The sequence below is a fragment of the Gnatocerus cornutus genome, chromosome 4 (genome assembly GCF_029298725.1).
Source record: "Gnatocerus cornutus isolate USDA-ARS CGAHR chromosome 4, icGnaCorn1.1, whole genome shotgun sequence".
Classification (NCBI taxonomy): domain Eukaryota; kingdom Metazoa; phylum Arthropoda; class Insecta; order Coleoptera; family Tenebrionidae; genus Gnatocerus; species Gnatocerus cornutus.
This window is the reverse complement of record NC_142236.1, coordinates 21,048,285-21,062,139: the sequence shown is the minus strand read 5'-3', so window position 1 is coordinate 21,062,139 and position 13,855 is coordinate 21,048,285. Positions and strand designations below refer to the sequence as shown.

At 35.0% G+C, this 13,855-nt stretch overlaps 2 protein-coding genes across 3 annotated transcripts in view; both read right to left on the bottom strand.

Annotated features, from left to right (window-relative positions):
* Nucleotides 1–13,076, bottom strand: part of LOC148176680 (uncharacterized) — a 33,989-nt gene extending 20,913 nt beyond the window's left edge. The window contains exons 1-2 of one of the 2 annotated variants that reach the window (XM_088034688.1): nucleotides 12,932–13,076; nucleotides 12,774–12,882 (exon numbers count right to left, since the gene is read on the bottom strand). In XM_088034688.1, the coding sequence (XP_087890814.1) occupies nucleotides 12,774–12,786 (13 nt within the window). In that variant the 5' untranslated portion in view covers nucleotides 12,787–12,882; nucleotides 12,932–13,076. Of the gene's footprint in view, nucleotides 1–11,398; nucleotides 11,718–12,773; nucleotides 12,883–12,931 lie in introns of those variants that run through there. The other variant, XM_088034687.1, reaches the window with a different exon arrangement.
* Nucleotides 13,077–13,175: 99 nt separating this feature from the next.
* Nucleotides 13,176–13,846, bottom strand: Bet5 (blocked early in transport 5). The gene is made up of 2 exons (XM_088034335.1): nucleotides 13,640–13,846; nucleotides 13,176–13,589 (listed from the first exon to the last, which is right to left on the bottom strand). The coding sequence occupies exons 1-2, from the start codon at nucleotides 13,736–13,738 to the stop codon at nucleotides 13,251–13,253; spliced, it is 438 nt and encodes a 145-aa protein (XP_087890461.1). The 5' UTR covers nucleotides 13,739–13,846; the 3' UTR covers nucleotides 13,176–13,250.
* Between the last annotated feature and the right edge of the window lie 9 nt (nucleotides 13,847–13,855).

The window sequence follows — 13,855 nt, the reverse complement described above, 5'->3', positions numbered from 1 at the left end:
GTGACGAGTCCAGAACTTTAGATACGTCAATAATGACAGGATTTTTGGTAAAATCAAGTAAGCATTTTTTTTAAATTTCAAGTAGAACAGTGGCGCCATCTATGTGTCAAGCCTGGAACGTCAAGTCTGTCAAAAATTACATGATTTTATATTAAAATTAGGATTCTTATTAAATTTCAGGCATAATTTGAGTAAAAAGTGGCGAAATCTGCATGAAATCCACAACATTCGTCAATAAATCACACGATTGCAAGAATAATACTTCCCGACGAGTTATGTACACTATTTTTCTTACAACATCTGAAACAAATAATGAGTCTCGACAATAGTCCATTTCTTACCTATTCGTAATGTCATTTTTATTTTAATTTTTAAATTTATGTCCGTTTTACAGGGAATTGGGCTTAAAATTCAAGTCACTTTTATTTCGTAAGAAAATGACATTTAGAATAAATAAGGAACGGAGTATCTTTTTGAAACTTGGAGATGGAGGATTACAGAAAAAGTTGTGAAAGTGTGTCTCGTGCATCAACATTCTCACTCGTGCAAAATTTACCATTTTCCGCACTTGCTATGTAATTATCTATTAAATTGTATGTTATGAAGAAAACGCCGCCTACTTAGCTTATAAGAAACAAAAAGCAAACATGTAATCTTCGATTTAATTCTAGTTTAAAATTTATTTTCAATCTCAATCTTTGAACTCGATTTGCAAGAGTAGCACTTCCCATATTTGTACATCTAAAAATTGGAGGTGAATCTGATATTAAGTGAGTGCTTGCTGCTTTGCCAATATTTACTTTAATCGACAAAATAAATTCATAGTGCTATGAGGAATTAATGTTTGCTTTACATGTGTTTGTTTTGTAGAGTAGTGGGGAGCAACGAACTGCGAAATGAAAATATTAAATATCTATTACCTAATGATTATCGACAGTTTTTTCATCATAATCAAGGCGGCTCTGGAATTTCCGTCATGCACCATTTTGCCGCTCTGTTTTCATACTGAAACTATGTTAACTACACCGTGTTTCAAAAAGATTTTCATCTAGTCGCCCATGATTTTCCGTACAACTTAAAAAAAAGCCGCTTTACGATGATAATGATTGAAACGTTGGTTACATAACCTCACAGTACTCTTCAAAAATTATTAGGTAGACACTTATCTAGGCAACCTAGGCTAACTGGATCGCTGAAAGGCCAAAACAGACTCAAGCTCTGCTTAATTTTTCTCCCTATGGGCGATTTTGACGTTTACAAGTGACAGTAATGACTAGTTTTAACACAGTACAATACGAGCGGCACAAAAGGAATGACATTCCAAAGATAACTAGCTGAAATCATTTTGAAACACGGGGTACAAATGTCAGTTGGAGCATCCAAACCCACATCTGTAATGAGCGGCACATTTCTTTGACATTTCATAGCCACCCTTGATGCAACAACGTTAATAAGGCCGTTTGTGTAGCAAACGCAGAAAATTGCAATTTAACTGATGAAACATCAGACAAGTTATTCTTTGATCAATTTTCCATCGCATGCAGTAATATGAAACAGAACGAAAACTTTCTAAACTAGTTTCTTTATAAAACATAATTTGACAGTTATTGCGAATATAATATGGCGTAGTGTTTGCGAATTCAATTTACTAAGTTTCCTTTTATTTTATATGCAGAAATAAATATATTTCCGTGACAAACAACTGAAAGCAATCAAACTTTGGCTGTGAAAAAAGGAAAACGAATTTACACGATGTAATCTACGTAAGCGAGGAAAGACAACGCCGACTTTGAATAGGAAATGTCACTTTTGTAAAAGTTTTCATCCGATCGGCTTACAAGTGACGGTTTCTAACCTCAAACCGAGGATCACAGTCTACTGTTTGACGAGCACTGTGTGTTGTTTTATTACTTAACTCGGCAATTTTCTTGACGTTCGATTTTCCCGTATTAAAAATTCACAATCGATACGTCCGACATGCTAGCAACTTTTCGCATGGAATTAATCTTTGCAATGGCTTTGAATACAGACCGCAGTCACGCCACTTTCCACTCAAGATAAGAAAATTGCATATACAGAGTGATGATGTTTGTCCACACCCTGTATATGAAACTCGTGTGGGTTTCCAGAGAGTTATTTCTGGCACGTGTAAACTTAATAATTAGTGAAGCAGGGATTTGCAATCCGCTCGAGATTGCATAGTATTGTTCCGTAATATTAAATTTGACGTAAGAGCTCTCTCTCGAGTTGAATCAAGTTGGCGGTGTTGACCAGTAAAAATTCCGCTCGCGCGTTTGTCGCCGTAAATTTTTATTTAAAATTTGCCGTCACCTCCGCTGCAATTTCGTTTCATGTTTGCGTCCCGGCGAGAGCCATAAAGACAAGTTACAAATTGAAATACAATACCGTTTCGATTGAATGGAAATATCTCTTTTGCAGTGGTGAAAATTTAACTTGGAAATAATCCGATATTTGACAAATGGATCGTGGCGCAAACAAAGACTTTCCATCTATATTAAAATCACTCACTTCTATTATCCCACAACATCCAAAGTTTGTAATGCGATTTTGTGTTTTACACTGAACTAGACCCCATAGCAATTACGTCAGCGGTGGTTCATTTATTTAGTTTTGAATATGGGGAAGTTGCGCTTTGTTCAAGTAACATCTAATTGCGAAAGTTGAGATAAATGTTATCATTATGGAACGAGCTGGTGATGGCTCTAGGAAATGCAATAACAATAAACGTTTAATAGAAACGGACGATAAAAATTTCATGGCTTTGTTTATTGAAGCATTGACACTGATAGTTCCATCGGGATCGTCCATTAAAGTCACATTTTTTCGCAACTCTAAAACACTGAAAGTACTCACTTTATTTTACGCGTTTTCCACTCTAATTTTAATTGAAAACATGTTTTTCTTTGCTCGATGCCTTCCTTATTATCCAACGTTCTTAATATTTATTTCACGTCAATCAGAAAGATGTTTAATTTTTATTATGTCAAGTTCACCGAAAAAATCCGAATAAAATGGCCATTTTCGTTCCAAGTACCTAAAATACAGTTTTTGCGAGCCAATCGATTGTGATTACGGACCGAGTCCGCTAAAACTTTTTTGGTACGTGTTACTGCATCATAAGTTATTTCTCGGAAATAGTGCGCCTTGGATTTTAGTTACCATGTCACCACAGTAACCATAAGATTGTTTCAAATAAACACAAAAAATGAAGATTTTTGCTTAAAATGAAAAAAAAAACGGAAACGCGGAGAAAATTGTATTAAATTTACTTACAACATCGTAATTTATTGTTACAATTGTTGTATTAAACCACTATACCTTATAAGTTGTCATGGAAACTTTTTAGGATTTAGTACGAAAAAGACAATTTTATGGAATTAAATGAGTCCGTAAAATAGTCAATTTTGGGAGCGTATACTAAAATGTCTATTTTGTTACAAGAAGATACCTAAAATATAGTTTTTGCGGATTAATCGGATGTGTTTACGTACGAGGCGTTTGTGAGTCAGCAAAAATTTTTTAAGTACGTCTTACAAACAATCCTTTTTAGTTGAAACTCATCCCAAAACACATCCAAACGTCTTACAATAAAAATAAATAATACGCTTCTGATTTTAGTTATCATACCACCATAATCACCACCAGATTGTTTAAATGAAATACAAGAAAATAACATTATTGTATAAAACAAAAAAAAAAACAAAAACGCAAACAAAATTGCGTTAAATTTACTTATAAACCTAACAGATTAAAAGCTGTTTTCTGTAATGACAACTTTTTGAGATTGGGTCCAAAAACGATTCATTTTGGGGACTTAAATGTGGCCGTAAAATAGTTACTTTTGATTGAAGTACCTAAAATGCAGTTTTTCCGGACCAATACTTTGTGTTTACAGACGAGGCGTGGCTGAATCAGCAAAAACTTTTTAGGTACGTGTTACAAACAATATTTTTTCGTTAAAGCGGTTAAAAACATTCAAACCATTTGCATAAAAATAAATAGAGCGCTTCAAATTTTAGTTATGGCTACCACAATAACCACTAAATAATACAAAAATGACAAAAAAATGCCGAAAACGCCTAGAAACTTGTGTGTAAAATTTACTTAGAAACTTCACAATTTTATTATATTGATGCATCGAATGGAAAAAATTAAGTTTATTTGTTGTATTGAACCTCTATGGTTCATTAATTGTTATTGCAACTTTTCTGAGATTAAGTCCAAAAAATAGTTATTTTATAGACTTAATGAGTCCGTAAAATAGCAATTTTTGGAAGCGTGTACTAAAATAGCTAAATTGTTACAAGTATATAGAATACAGTTTTTGCGGATTCATCGTCCTGTTTACGGACGTAAAAAATGTTTAATTGTTGTATTGAACCACTATGCTTTATTAGGATTATGTCCGAAAAAGACTCATTTTAAGGATTCAAATGAGTCCGTAAAACAACAATTTTCGGAAAGGTGTACTTAAATAGTTATTTTGTTACAAGTAACTAAAGTACAGTTTGTGCGGACTAATCGTTTGTGTTTACGGACGAGACGTAGTCCGCAAAAACACAATCAATCCTCTTACTAAATAATAAATAATAAAGTTACAGATTGTTTAAAATAGGCCAACTTTTTTGTATCGAGTCCGAAAAAGCCAAATTTTATTAACTTAAATGCGTCCGTAAAGCAGCAATTTTCGCGAGCGCACACCAAAAATAATTAATTGCAAATAACTTTAATTGTGTTAATATTGCAGTTGTTTTTCCTAGTGGGTGTTTATCAAATTTACGAAATTAATTATGACGGAAAATTAATAGCTAAAACTTGGCGAAATTGCTTTTATTACCCGGCGCCTCCACCATTTTTCAACCGGCGTTTCGTACCGCACAATAATTAATTAAATTTGACAAGTTTCGGGCTTCTGGAAACATAAAATTTATCGTTGTTCGTTGAAATTTTAACAAAAGACTCCCATAAGATGCACGTGCCGTCAAGACGGCGATGCTCACACAATCATGGCCTACCTAATTTTTTTTAATCATCACATGGAATCTGTATTGATCTTCTTTGCGGAAAATAGTTGGCTTGGACTAATTCATAAATAATTTCAGCGGTTTTGCTTTTATACGCTAAATGACGTATCTCGTTTATGCATTTATAATGATAGTACCTCCATTCCGGTGATTTATTACACACAGCATGCGAAATATCAGTTGACGATGTTTGGGGAATTTAGGGCTAATGTTGGTAGCCATGGGAATAATTACGATGATTTGTTTTACCACGAGAAATGTCACGACAAAATTAATTAAAATCTTGTATTTTGTCTTAAAATAAGTGAAAACTTGTACGTACTTGATTTGGTTGTGTCTTTTTCAATTGTTTTTCAGAGATGCCAATATACGCAACAAAATCATGGTCGGCTTGGTTTGTTTTTTAATTGCAGTGGAATGGAGGATTCAGAAACTGAACAAATTACTCTCGTAGGTTGGCAACATGTAATATATTCTCCAACCAATGCTGCCAACCTTTGCCCATTAGCGGTTAACTCGTGAGACCATTAACAAATATCAGACCACCGTAATTACTTAAGAGCCACTTTAACTACATTACAGTCGTGAAAAATTCCATTTATTTCTTTGCAGTTTCCATTAAAATTGTAACCTCTATGGAAAATTTGCCCTTTTCCGAGATGTGCATAACTACAGTTCGATTAAAATTATGCACTTTTTAACCTCAATCTGTCATAACGCAGTGTTACCACCACACTTGTAAATTACACAGCCGTCGAACTATAATTGCTTGTAACATCGCACACAATAAATGTTCATTAGCGACATAATTGCAACAACAGTCTATAAATTCCCATATAATCTTGTCCACAACTATCGATTATCTTCGGTTTTCAATTAAACGCAATCAAGTGTTGAGACGCATGGAATTACGTCAACTACGGCCCTGGTGCAATGATTGGCTTCTGTGGTGCTTTTGTGCCATCAAATTGCTTTAGTTTCAGAAGCTTCTTATTTATTTCATGGAAAAAGAAGCACGCGCTTGATGGTTTTAATACATTTCTTATTAAAATGTGAGAATAAAAGGTAGAAAGAACGAAATTCTGCTACATCAAAGAGGAGACGATCGCGATATAAATTATTCCTTTCAGTGTTTCTGTTGTTTTCGTCGGCAACTAGACGGCACAAATTTTTGTTGTTCTTCGCTCAGTTGTCCGCGAAGCCACCTCTGACCCGGGGCGATTATAATTAGTGATTTTCGATTTGGCCCTTTTTGTTAATATTCCACAGCCGCATCGAGCAGATTATGCAAAAGAGCAGAGTTAATGAAGTTTGTAATCTCTCTTAGCTTGTACCTTTATAATGCTCAAAAGGTGTTATGACACGTTTTAACCATTAGTTTAATATTCCGGCGTCAGGTGGTGGTGTGAACAGTTTAGGTGATTCTGATTCCATGTGGAAAAAGTATTCAAGACGTCACGAGTTTTGGAGGGACATCGAGTTTCCAACTGTGTATAGCCGATGGCAAAGAAGAAAATCCAATAGTAAAACTTTGTTTGGATAATAAAGTTATTTTTAGTTAACACATGGCGGAGAATAAGTTCGTTAGTCGCTATCAACGATGTAATTCTGTTATTGCTACCTTATTGTTAGATAATCTCGGAAAAAGAGAACTGCATCCACTCCAACAGATGCAAGAGAATATCTCTTCAGAGGTGTTTCTCTATAAACGGATCAATAGAACTTGAACAGCGCCCCTTCTATAATCTATTGACACGTGCGTTATCTCGAGTAGATTTTTTCCAGCGATTCTGAATAAACGTTTAGTTAATTGATAGATAAACTCCGAATGTTGCGATTAAATCCAAATTGCGAAGGATTTAATTCCAATTTAACATGGTTTAAATGCGATTTCGTCCTGAACCTAAAACGCCGAATGGATTTAAATGGAAATTTGACAGGTGGAAAGAGTGTGAGCACATTACGATTCGCTGTTGTTTTATAATGAGAGTGCCAATGGCGTGAAAGTAATTTTCGTGCGAGTTTTTTTTTTATTTCAACAAAACTGAGTTTTAAGTGCGTGTGCGTAAAAAATTGGAGTTTTTTGCGGGCGTCTGTCATGTGAAAATCATTATGCGTTCCGTCGCCTTCATTTTTCATAATACAGGGTGTTGTAGTTATTGGAACATCCTGTATTAAATCCAACGAATCTAATCTTTTTTAATTAGCCAGGAATAAGTGTTGTCATTCAGCTGGCTGTGATAACGATAGCGCTGTGATTTTTTTAATCCAACCATAAAAATAGGTAAGCCGTGACTTTGTTCAAGTTGATGAACCACCCTGTATATGTAGACAGTTGTTAAAATGAATGCACTGTAATTAAAAATGTAATCTCGGAAAGGAAAAGAAAGAAATAAGACGGAATTAATTTTAATTTCTGCGTAAGCTGCCAGAAGTAGGTAAATCGATTACACTAGTCAACACGTTTTGGATGACATTTGTACTGAAGTGGAAAGTCATTTCTAAAGTGGAATTGCCTCCTAAATCCGAAACCCGTTTTGCTCCATCAGGTCAGGAGATATTTGTAAATTTAGGTTTTTTTTTAGCTAATATTTCCTCGTTTCGACCTATTTGTTAGATTCGCAGCTTGAGAACCAAATTTTTGGAATTTTTTAGCGTCCACTATTTTCGGTCAATTTTAAAAATTCGTAGTTTTGTTAATTCTGTGGTTATTTTAATAATTCCTCGTTTCTACGTTCAAATAAGTTAAATGTACGAGAAAATCGACTTATTTTTTAATTTCAAAGCTTGAGAACTAAAATTGTAATTTTTTATTCTAAATCGACATTTTTAAGAGAACCAACGTTTCTAAATGAAAACATTAAATTGGACAAATTTTTTTTAAAGTGCTCGGTAAACTACATCTTAGGAAAGCTCTTTGCCGGCGTTTCTGTGAATTTTTGATGATTACGAATTGAAGATCAAGCCGACGTTGTAAACTTCCTAAGCACCACAATCGTTCTGAAAAATTAATTAGCACTAAAGCGATGTCCCGGAAATTCGAACAAGAAATTATATTATTTACAACAGTTAAAAAATTCAAATTTTTGATATCCGAGAGCGGATTTTAAGCAAGATAAGCGCGAAAAAAAAACGATGGCGAAAACCGCATCTTGCTATCTGTCTTAGTTTCGGAGATATAGGGACTTTATACACCGTATTTCGAAAAAAAATTCATCTAGTCACCTATGATTTTCCGTACAAATTAAAAATGCCGCTTTACAATGATACTGATCGGAACGTTGGTTACATAACCTCATAATACCTAATTACTTAGTATTTCAATCCTATTGGCGATTTTGACGTTTGACATGTGACAGATTGACAGATGTCCAAAGTGACATAACTAGTTCTAATGCATATGAGCGGCACAAAAAGGTAACTAGATGAAAATTATTTTGAAACACCATGTACATTTCGGAACTAAAACTTCAAAATCCGAAAATTCAATCGCTTCCAATTTGGTTATTTATTGACTACGCAAGAAGTTCGCACAGTTTTGGATTGCGCGTGAAATTCTGCGTAAAATGAGCACAAATAATTTAAGTTTGTTTCACAAATACGCGAGAAATCGACCGAATTAAATTAAGATACACAATTTAAAATAAAAAAAATCTAATTTCAAATTCGGTAAAGGTGACAACTGATACTTATCGGCTCAAGGATGAGAAAACAATAGTGAAAACCGCATATTTCTGTCTGTCATAGTTCAAAAATTACAAAAAAAAAACCTAAATGACAATGACATTTATATTCCAACAAGTGGAAATATGACCCACTCATGTGAATCTCATATTACAGGATCGTAGCTATAATTCGACTCGTTATTTCAACTGCATCCACGTGCAACATGGTTACAATAACACCCCCATTAAATAATATACCATAAAATTCAACGTGACCATTCAAAAATAATCACTTTGTTTGATATTCTAGTAGCTTTGAAAACAAATTGAAAAACGACACCTGTATTTTCACATCCGTTCCATTTCAACGTTTAAAATGTAATTTTTTTCGCGTAAAAAACAAATTTGACCCAATTTTTAACATAATTTTAGCTCCTAAAAACGGCCGACATGTGTTGGTAACATAATGTGCGTCTATATTTGTTTACAGTTCATCAAAATCCCAGCAACTCCCCCATTGAATTGCGATTGACCCGTATATCCACGCTATTTTGCATACTAAATTTAGAAAATGAAGTGGGCGCTGGTAACACTTTCATTTATTATGTAAAAAGTAAACAATACAACACGTGCTTTTTAATTTTGTGATGTTGGCAACGCTTATCGTTTTTCACCACCCCAGCTCACTCGAAAAAAACCATCAATTCTTGCCTTTTGACTCCATCGGCGGTCATTTATATTCACCGGCTTTTGCATACTAATGACCGAGTCGCAACTTTGAGAAAATAAAATCCCCAACTCTCATTACTCTAAAGTGATATAATCGAGACACGACAAAGCTGTTTATTTTCATAAATTCGATTTGGGCGGGATAAAAAGCGCGTTAATGGAGGGATAATAGTGTACAGCCAACAGCAAAAGAAATGAACTAGTGTTATTTGTAAATGCGTACTATGTTTTTTCACACAGCCGTAAAATCATAAACTTGGTTAGGTATTTGTCATCGTACGCGGATTTTGAGTCCGGATTTGGAATCTGCGCAAAATTCTGCGTAAATTAAGCCCCAATAACACCAGTTTTCTCCAAAAATAAGCGAGAAATCGACCGAAGAAAGTATACAGGATTGTAAACATGAATTTTTTTTTTCGAAAAAAAAATCAAATTTTCCACTCAAGAAAAACAGCAAAATCGTGAGATTTCAGAAATTAAAAATACGAATGTTAACAAACTTGCGATTGTTAAATTCCACGGTTATGTAAAAAAACATTTAAAAATTAAAGTAGGCATATAAAAAAGAACAAAACGAAACCTCACAAATATCACTAGCTCATGTGAAGCCGCAAACTGTCTTTCGTACGAGTTGTGTACAAAATTTTTTCTATGAGCCGAGCCGTTCTAACATATTAGTTGCCACTTTAAGTGATCCAGTCGGCAATGTTACCACCATTTTTTCCAATAAAATCCCGGCTCCATGACTGAGTTTGTTAGGAAAATAAGTGAGAAATCGATCGAAGAAGGTTTGCAGCGTCCATGGCTATGTAAAAAAACATAGTGCGCATTTACAAATTCAGATATTAAACCTCACAAACATCACAAGCTCATTTCTTTTGCTGGTGACTGTACATGGGAAGGCTTTGTGGATGAATCGTCTCTGTTATGCAAAGTGTAGTGAAGAAAAATTACCATTTCTGAGACTGATATAAATAAAATTTTCATTATTCATGAGCCAGAAATCGGCGCTATTTGCATGGGAAGCCATGAAAATGTTGCGCGGATTAGAGGAAAAGAACCAACAGAGAGATCGAGAACTGCTAATTTCCTGTGTATGTTGATAGCACTCAAACTACACAAAAAATATCCTCAAGTGACTGGAAAGTTTAGCCTCATCTTCTCGGAAAACTTTAATTTGCAAGTCTTGTTTCTCCGCAAGCATGAAACCGACATCCAAAACAAAATTACGCTTTAATTATTCATGACACAGAACAGAAATTATTTATGATAATGAAAACTTATCATTAGTTTTAACGAATTCCCTCCGACTCGAGCACTTAAGAAATTTAAACTCAGTTTTAATGCGAGAAAAAACGTGCGAGAATTTTTCACACACTAGACAACCAAATCGGATTTTCCGGGAAATAGACACGCAAATAATTTAAATTAATGAATAAACAAAATTGGTATTCATAAAATTAATTATCTATAAACTGAATTTGCTTTGAAATATGAATTTAATGAAACTCCTTTTATGTGGAAAATGATAAATTTTGTTTAATTAATGTGGTAACATGTTTGATCAAGTCTGCTGTGGACAACAAACGGCCAACGGCGATGTAACTTTTTTCACAGCCAAACCGATGAAAAATTCAAATAATTTCGACCACATTTTTTCCGTCAATTAATTAATGAATGCAAAGTAATTTCGCTCGTTAATAAGAAATGAAATGTTTTCATGGAAATTAGCTCGCGTTATCCAATTTCCTCGCAAAGAATTAAGACGCAAACATCCCTCAGAATATAATAAGAGCGGTTGACACGAGACGAATTGAATCAGGAAATGTCGGGACAGATCAACTGAGGGAGGCGGTAATTGACCGGAAATTGGAAAAAAGAAAATTCGGTGTCTTCGGAATTTTAACATTTCTCTGGGAAAAAATCAACAAAAAAAGTAAAATTCTGCACTAAACTCACCAGTGTTGTTGTTGTTGAGTGTGTTGAGTAACGCGGCCGCGCTCGTTAGCCTCGTCCTTCGCAAGATCCAAAACATGTCCTCGGCAATGGCAAGGACCAACTGGCGGTGGAAGGCGCGCGCTTCCCGTTTTAGCAGGAATTTTGACGCAATGATCGTATCACGCACAGGTGGATTCTGTTAGTCGCTAGGTATAGCACATTAACTTGGTATAAAAGAGAGAAATGCGTGGATTCGGGGAGGGTAATGGGTTTTCAGGGACTCTGAGGGGAAATGGTGGAGGCGCCTAATGGCATTTTCAACATCAACGCTCATCTAGTTGGCCGCCACTTTGTGAACTGTATCTTGACTTGGCGGAAAAACGTTAAATAATTGACCACTATATGCAGCAGTTTGGTACACAAGCCATAAATTCACACGCAGCTAGTTCGGGGAATCACATCAAAACGCCTACTTGCAACTTTGAAAATTTTAAATGATTTCCTTTGAGGATTACGACATGCTGAAGTTGTTTATTCTCAAGAGGTTGTCATAGTAATGTGGAGGATTGGAATCAAGTTTAAGATTAAATGATGACTAGATGAAATTTATATTGATTCTTTGTTTCGGTATTAAGTGGTAAATTATATTGGAGCGAAGAAAAATCGCAGTAAACACTGCGTCAAATTTTGTTTACTTCAATTTAAAGTTGGTTCTTAATCAAGTGAGTTTGTTTACATGCGCTGACGATGTCTTGAGGGAATTGTAGAGGAATAAATTAACATGAGGGAGAAATAGAGGTAAAAAAGGCAAAATAAAAACGTGTTTTCTTGCAAACTATAGTGCCAACACACTTGTTAAGTTCCACGCCTCCTTGGACAATAATAAAAAATGTAACACAATTAAATTAGAGATAAAAACTGTAAAAAATAACACTTCAAGATAAGCGATACTATGATAAACTGGCTCTATATCAATTCGGTTGATTACTGATGATTATGGTGATAAAAAGCGAATTTATTAATTATAATATGTAAATGATACCTGTAATTTATGGATAAATTAATTTTTACGACTAATTTTGAACTACACGATGATAAAACACCTAAATTAACCCAAAAAACTGAACACAAAATGTCCGAAAAATAAAAAAAAAAACACCTCAATGTCGTTTTTGAGCCCATTTTTAACACGTGTTTACATATCTTGCAATGGCATGAGATCATGAATCGTATTTTCCTAGATTTTGTTGCCGCTATTTAGTCACCATTTTAGTGATTGATGAGCTGTTGCTGTTCACTAATTTCCACGTTATGCAACCAACAATACATTGGCGTGCTCGAAGTCACAAACTTGCAAAACTCCTACAATTCCTTTGAAATTCCAAATTCTACCTACCTCTAATTTCCATCACATGCTAAAACCTCTCTGGAACATTCCAAAATGTTGTTAATTAGATGCCAGCAAACACAAAGTCGTTTTTTTCACCAATGCAACATAACATAACCTACAATGTGAATAAAAGCTCAAACTGATTTAGCAATGTCGATACTTACTCAAATAAAAAGGCACACGTGAGAATTGAGCGTCTCGACGTTCACTGAACTACAAAAAAAAGCGAAAAAGTTCATTTGAAAGCGGCAGAATCAATTTTTGAAAATCGCAAACTCAACTGCGCAGTAGCAAACTGTCAACGAACGAGATTGGTTCTGATTGGTCGGTTACACCGGCGCCGGTTTTGATTGGTCGATTAAAACGGCGCGCTTTTTGTCTGTAAAAATTCCAGGAGAATGAAATTGATTTGTTACAGACACGGAAAACTTTATTAATTTCTTAACTTAACAAGCCAGTTTAACCAACCCTTCCTAACCTAAATCACAAGGCTTTAGTTAAATAAACAGACGACTGCTTAATAAAAGTATCCAACTTTGTCTTGAACAACTCTGACTGAATAGGCTCCGACAGTTTCACCAACGGATTCTTAACCACATACTCCACAAACACTTGACTATAAATCTGCTGCAACAATTCTCGAACGCCCTGTGCATTATTGTCTGTATTCAGCACAAACTTCAGACCAGACGGAGTCTCCAGGAAGTGCAGGGTATACTTGGAGGTCTTGTAGTACAAGAAACCTTCTCTGGTGTCCGTGGGGGAGATTTTACTAACAAACGACTTGATGGAGAATAACATGCCATACATCAACTTGCCTTCCTGGAAAAAAAATAACAAAACTTGTTTTTACTTCAAGGGTTGATAGCCACCTCTTCTCTGGTCATTCCCGACTGTTTTAAACGATTCCATTCGTTGTAATAGAGCAGGACTCCGGCTTTGTCGAAAATGTAAATATTGTGGACCGTCATTTTGACAGGTGACACTGACAGCACATAACCTCTCGTTGAAACGAAATTCGATCACTAAACCACAGTTAAGTGAGTTTCTAGTGATTCGACAACCACTTTAAGGTGTGTGGGTGAAAT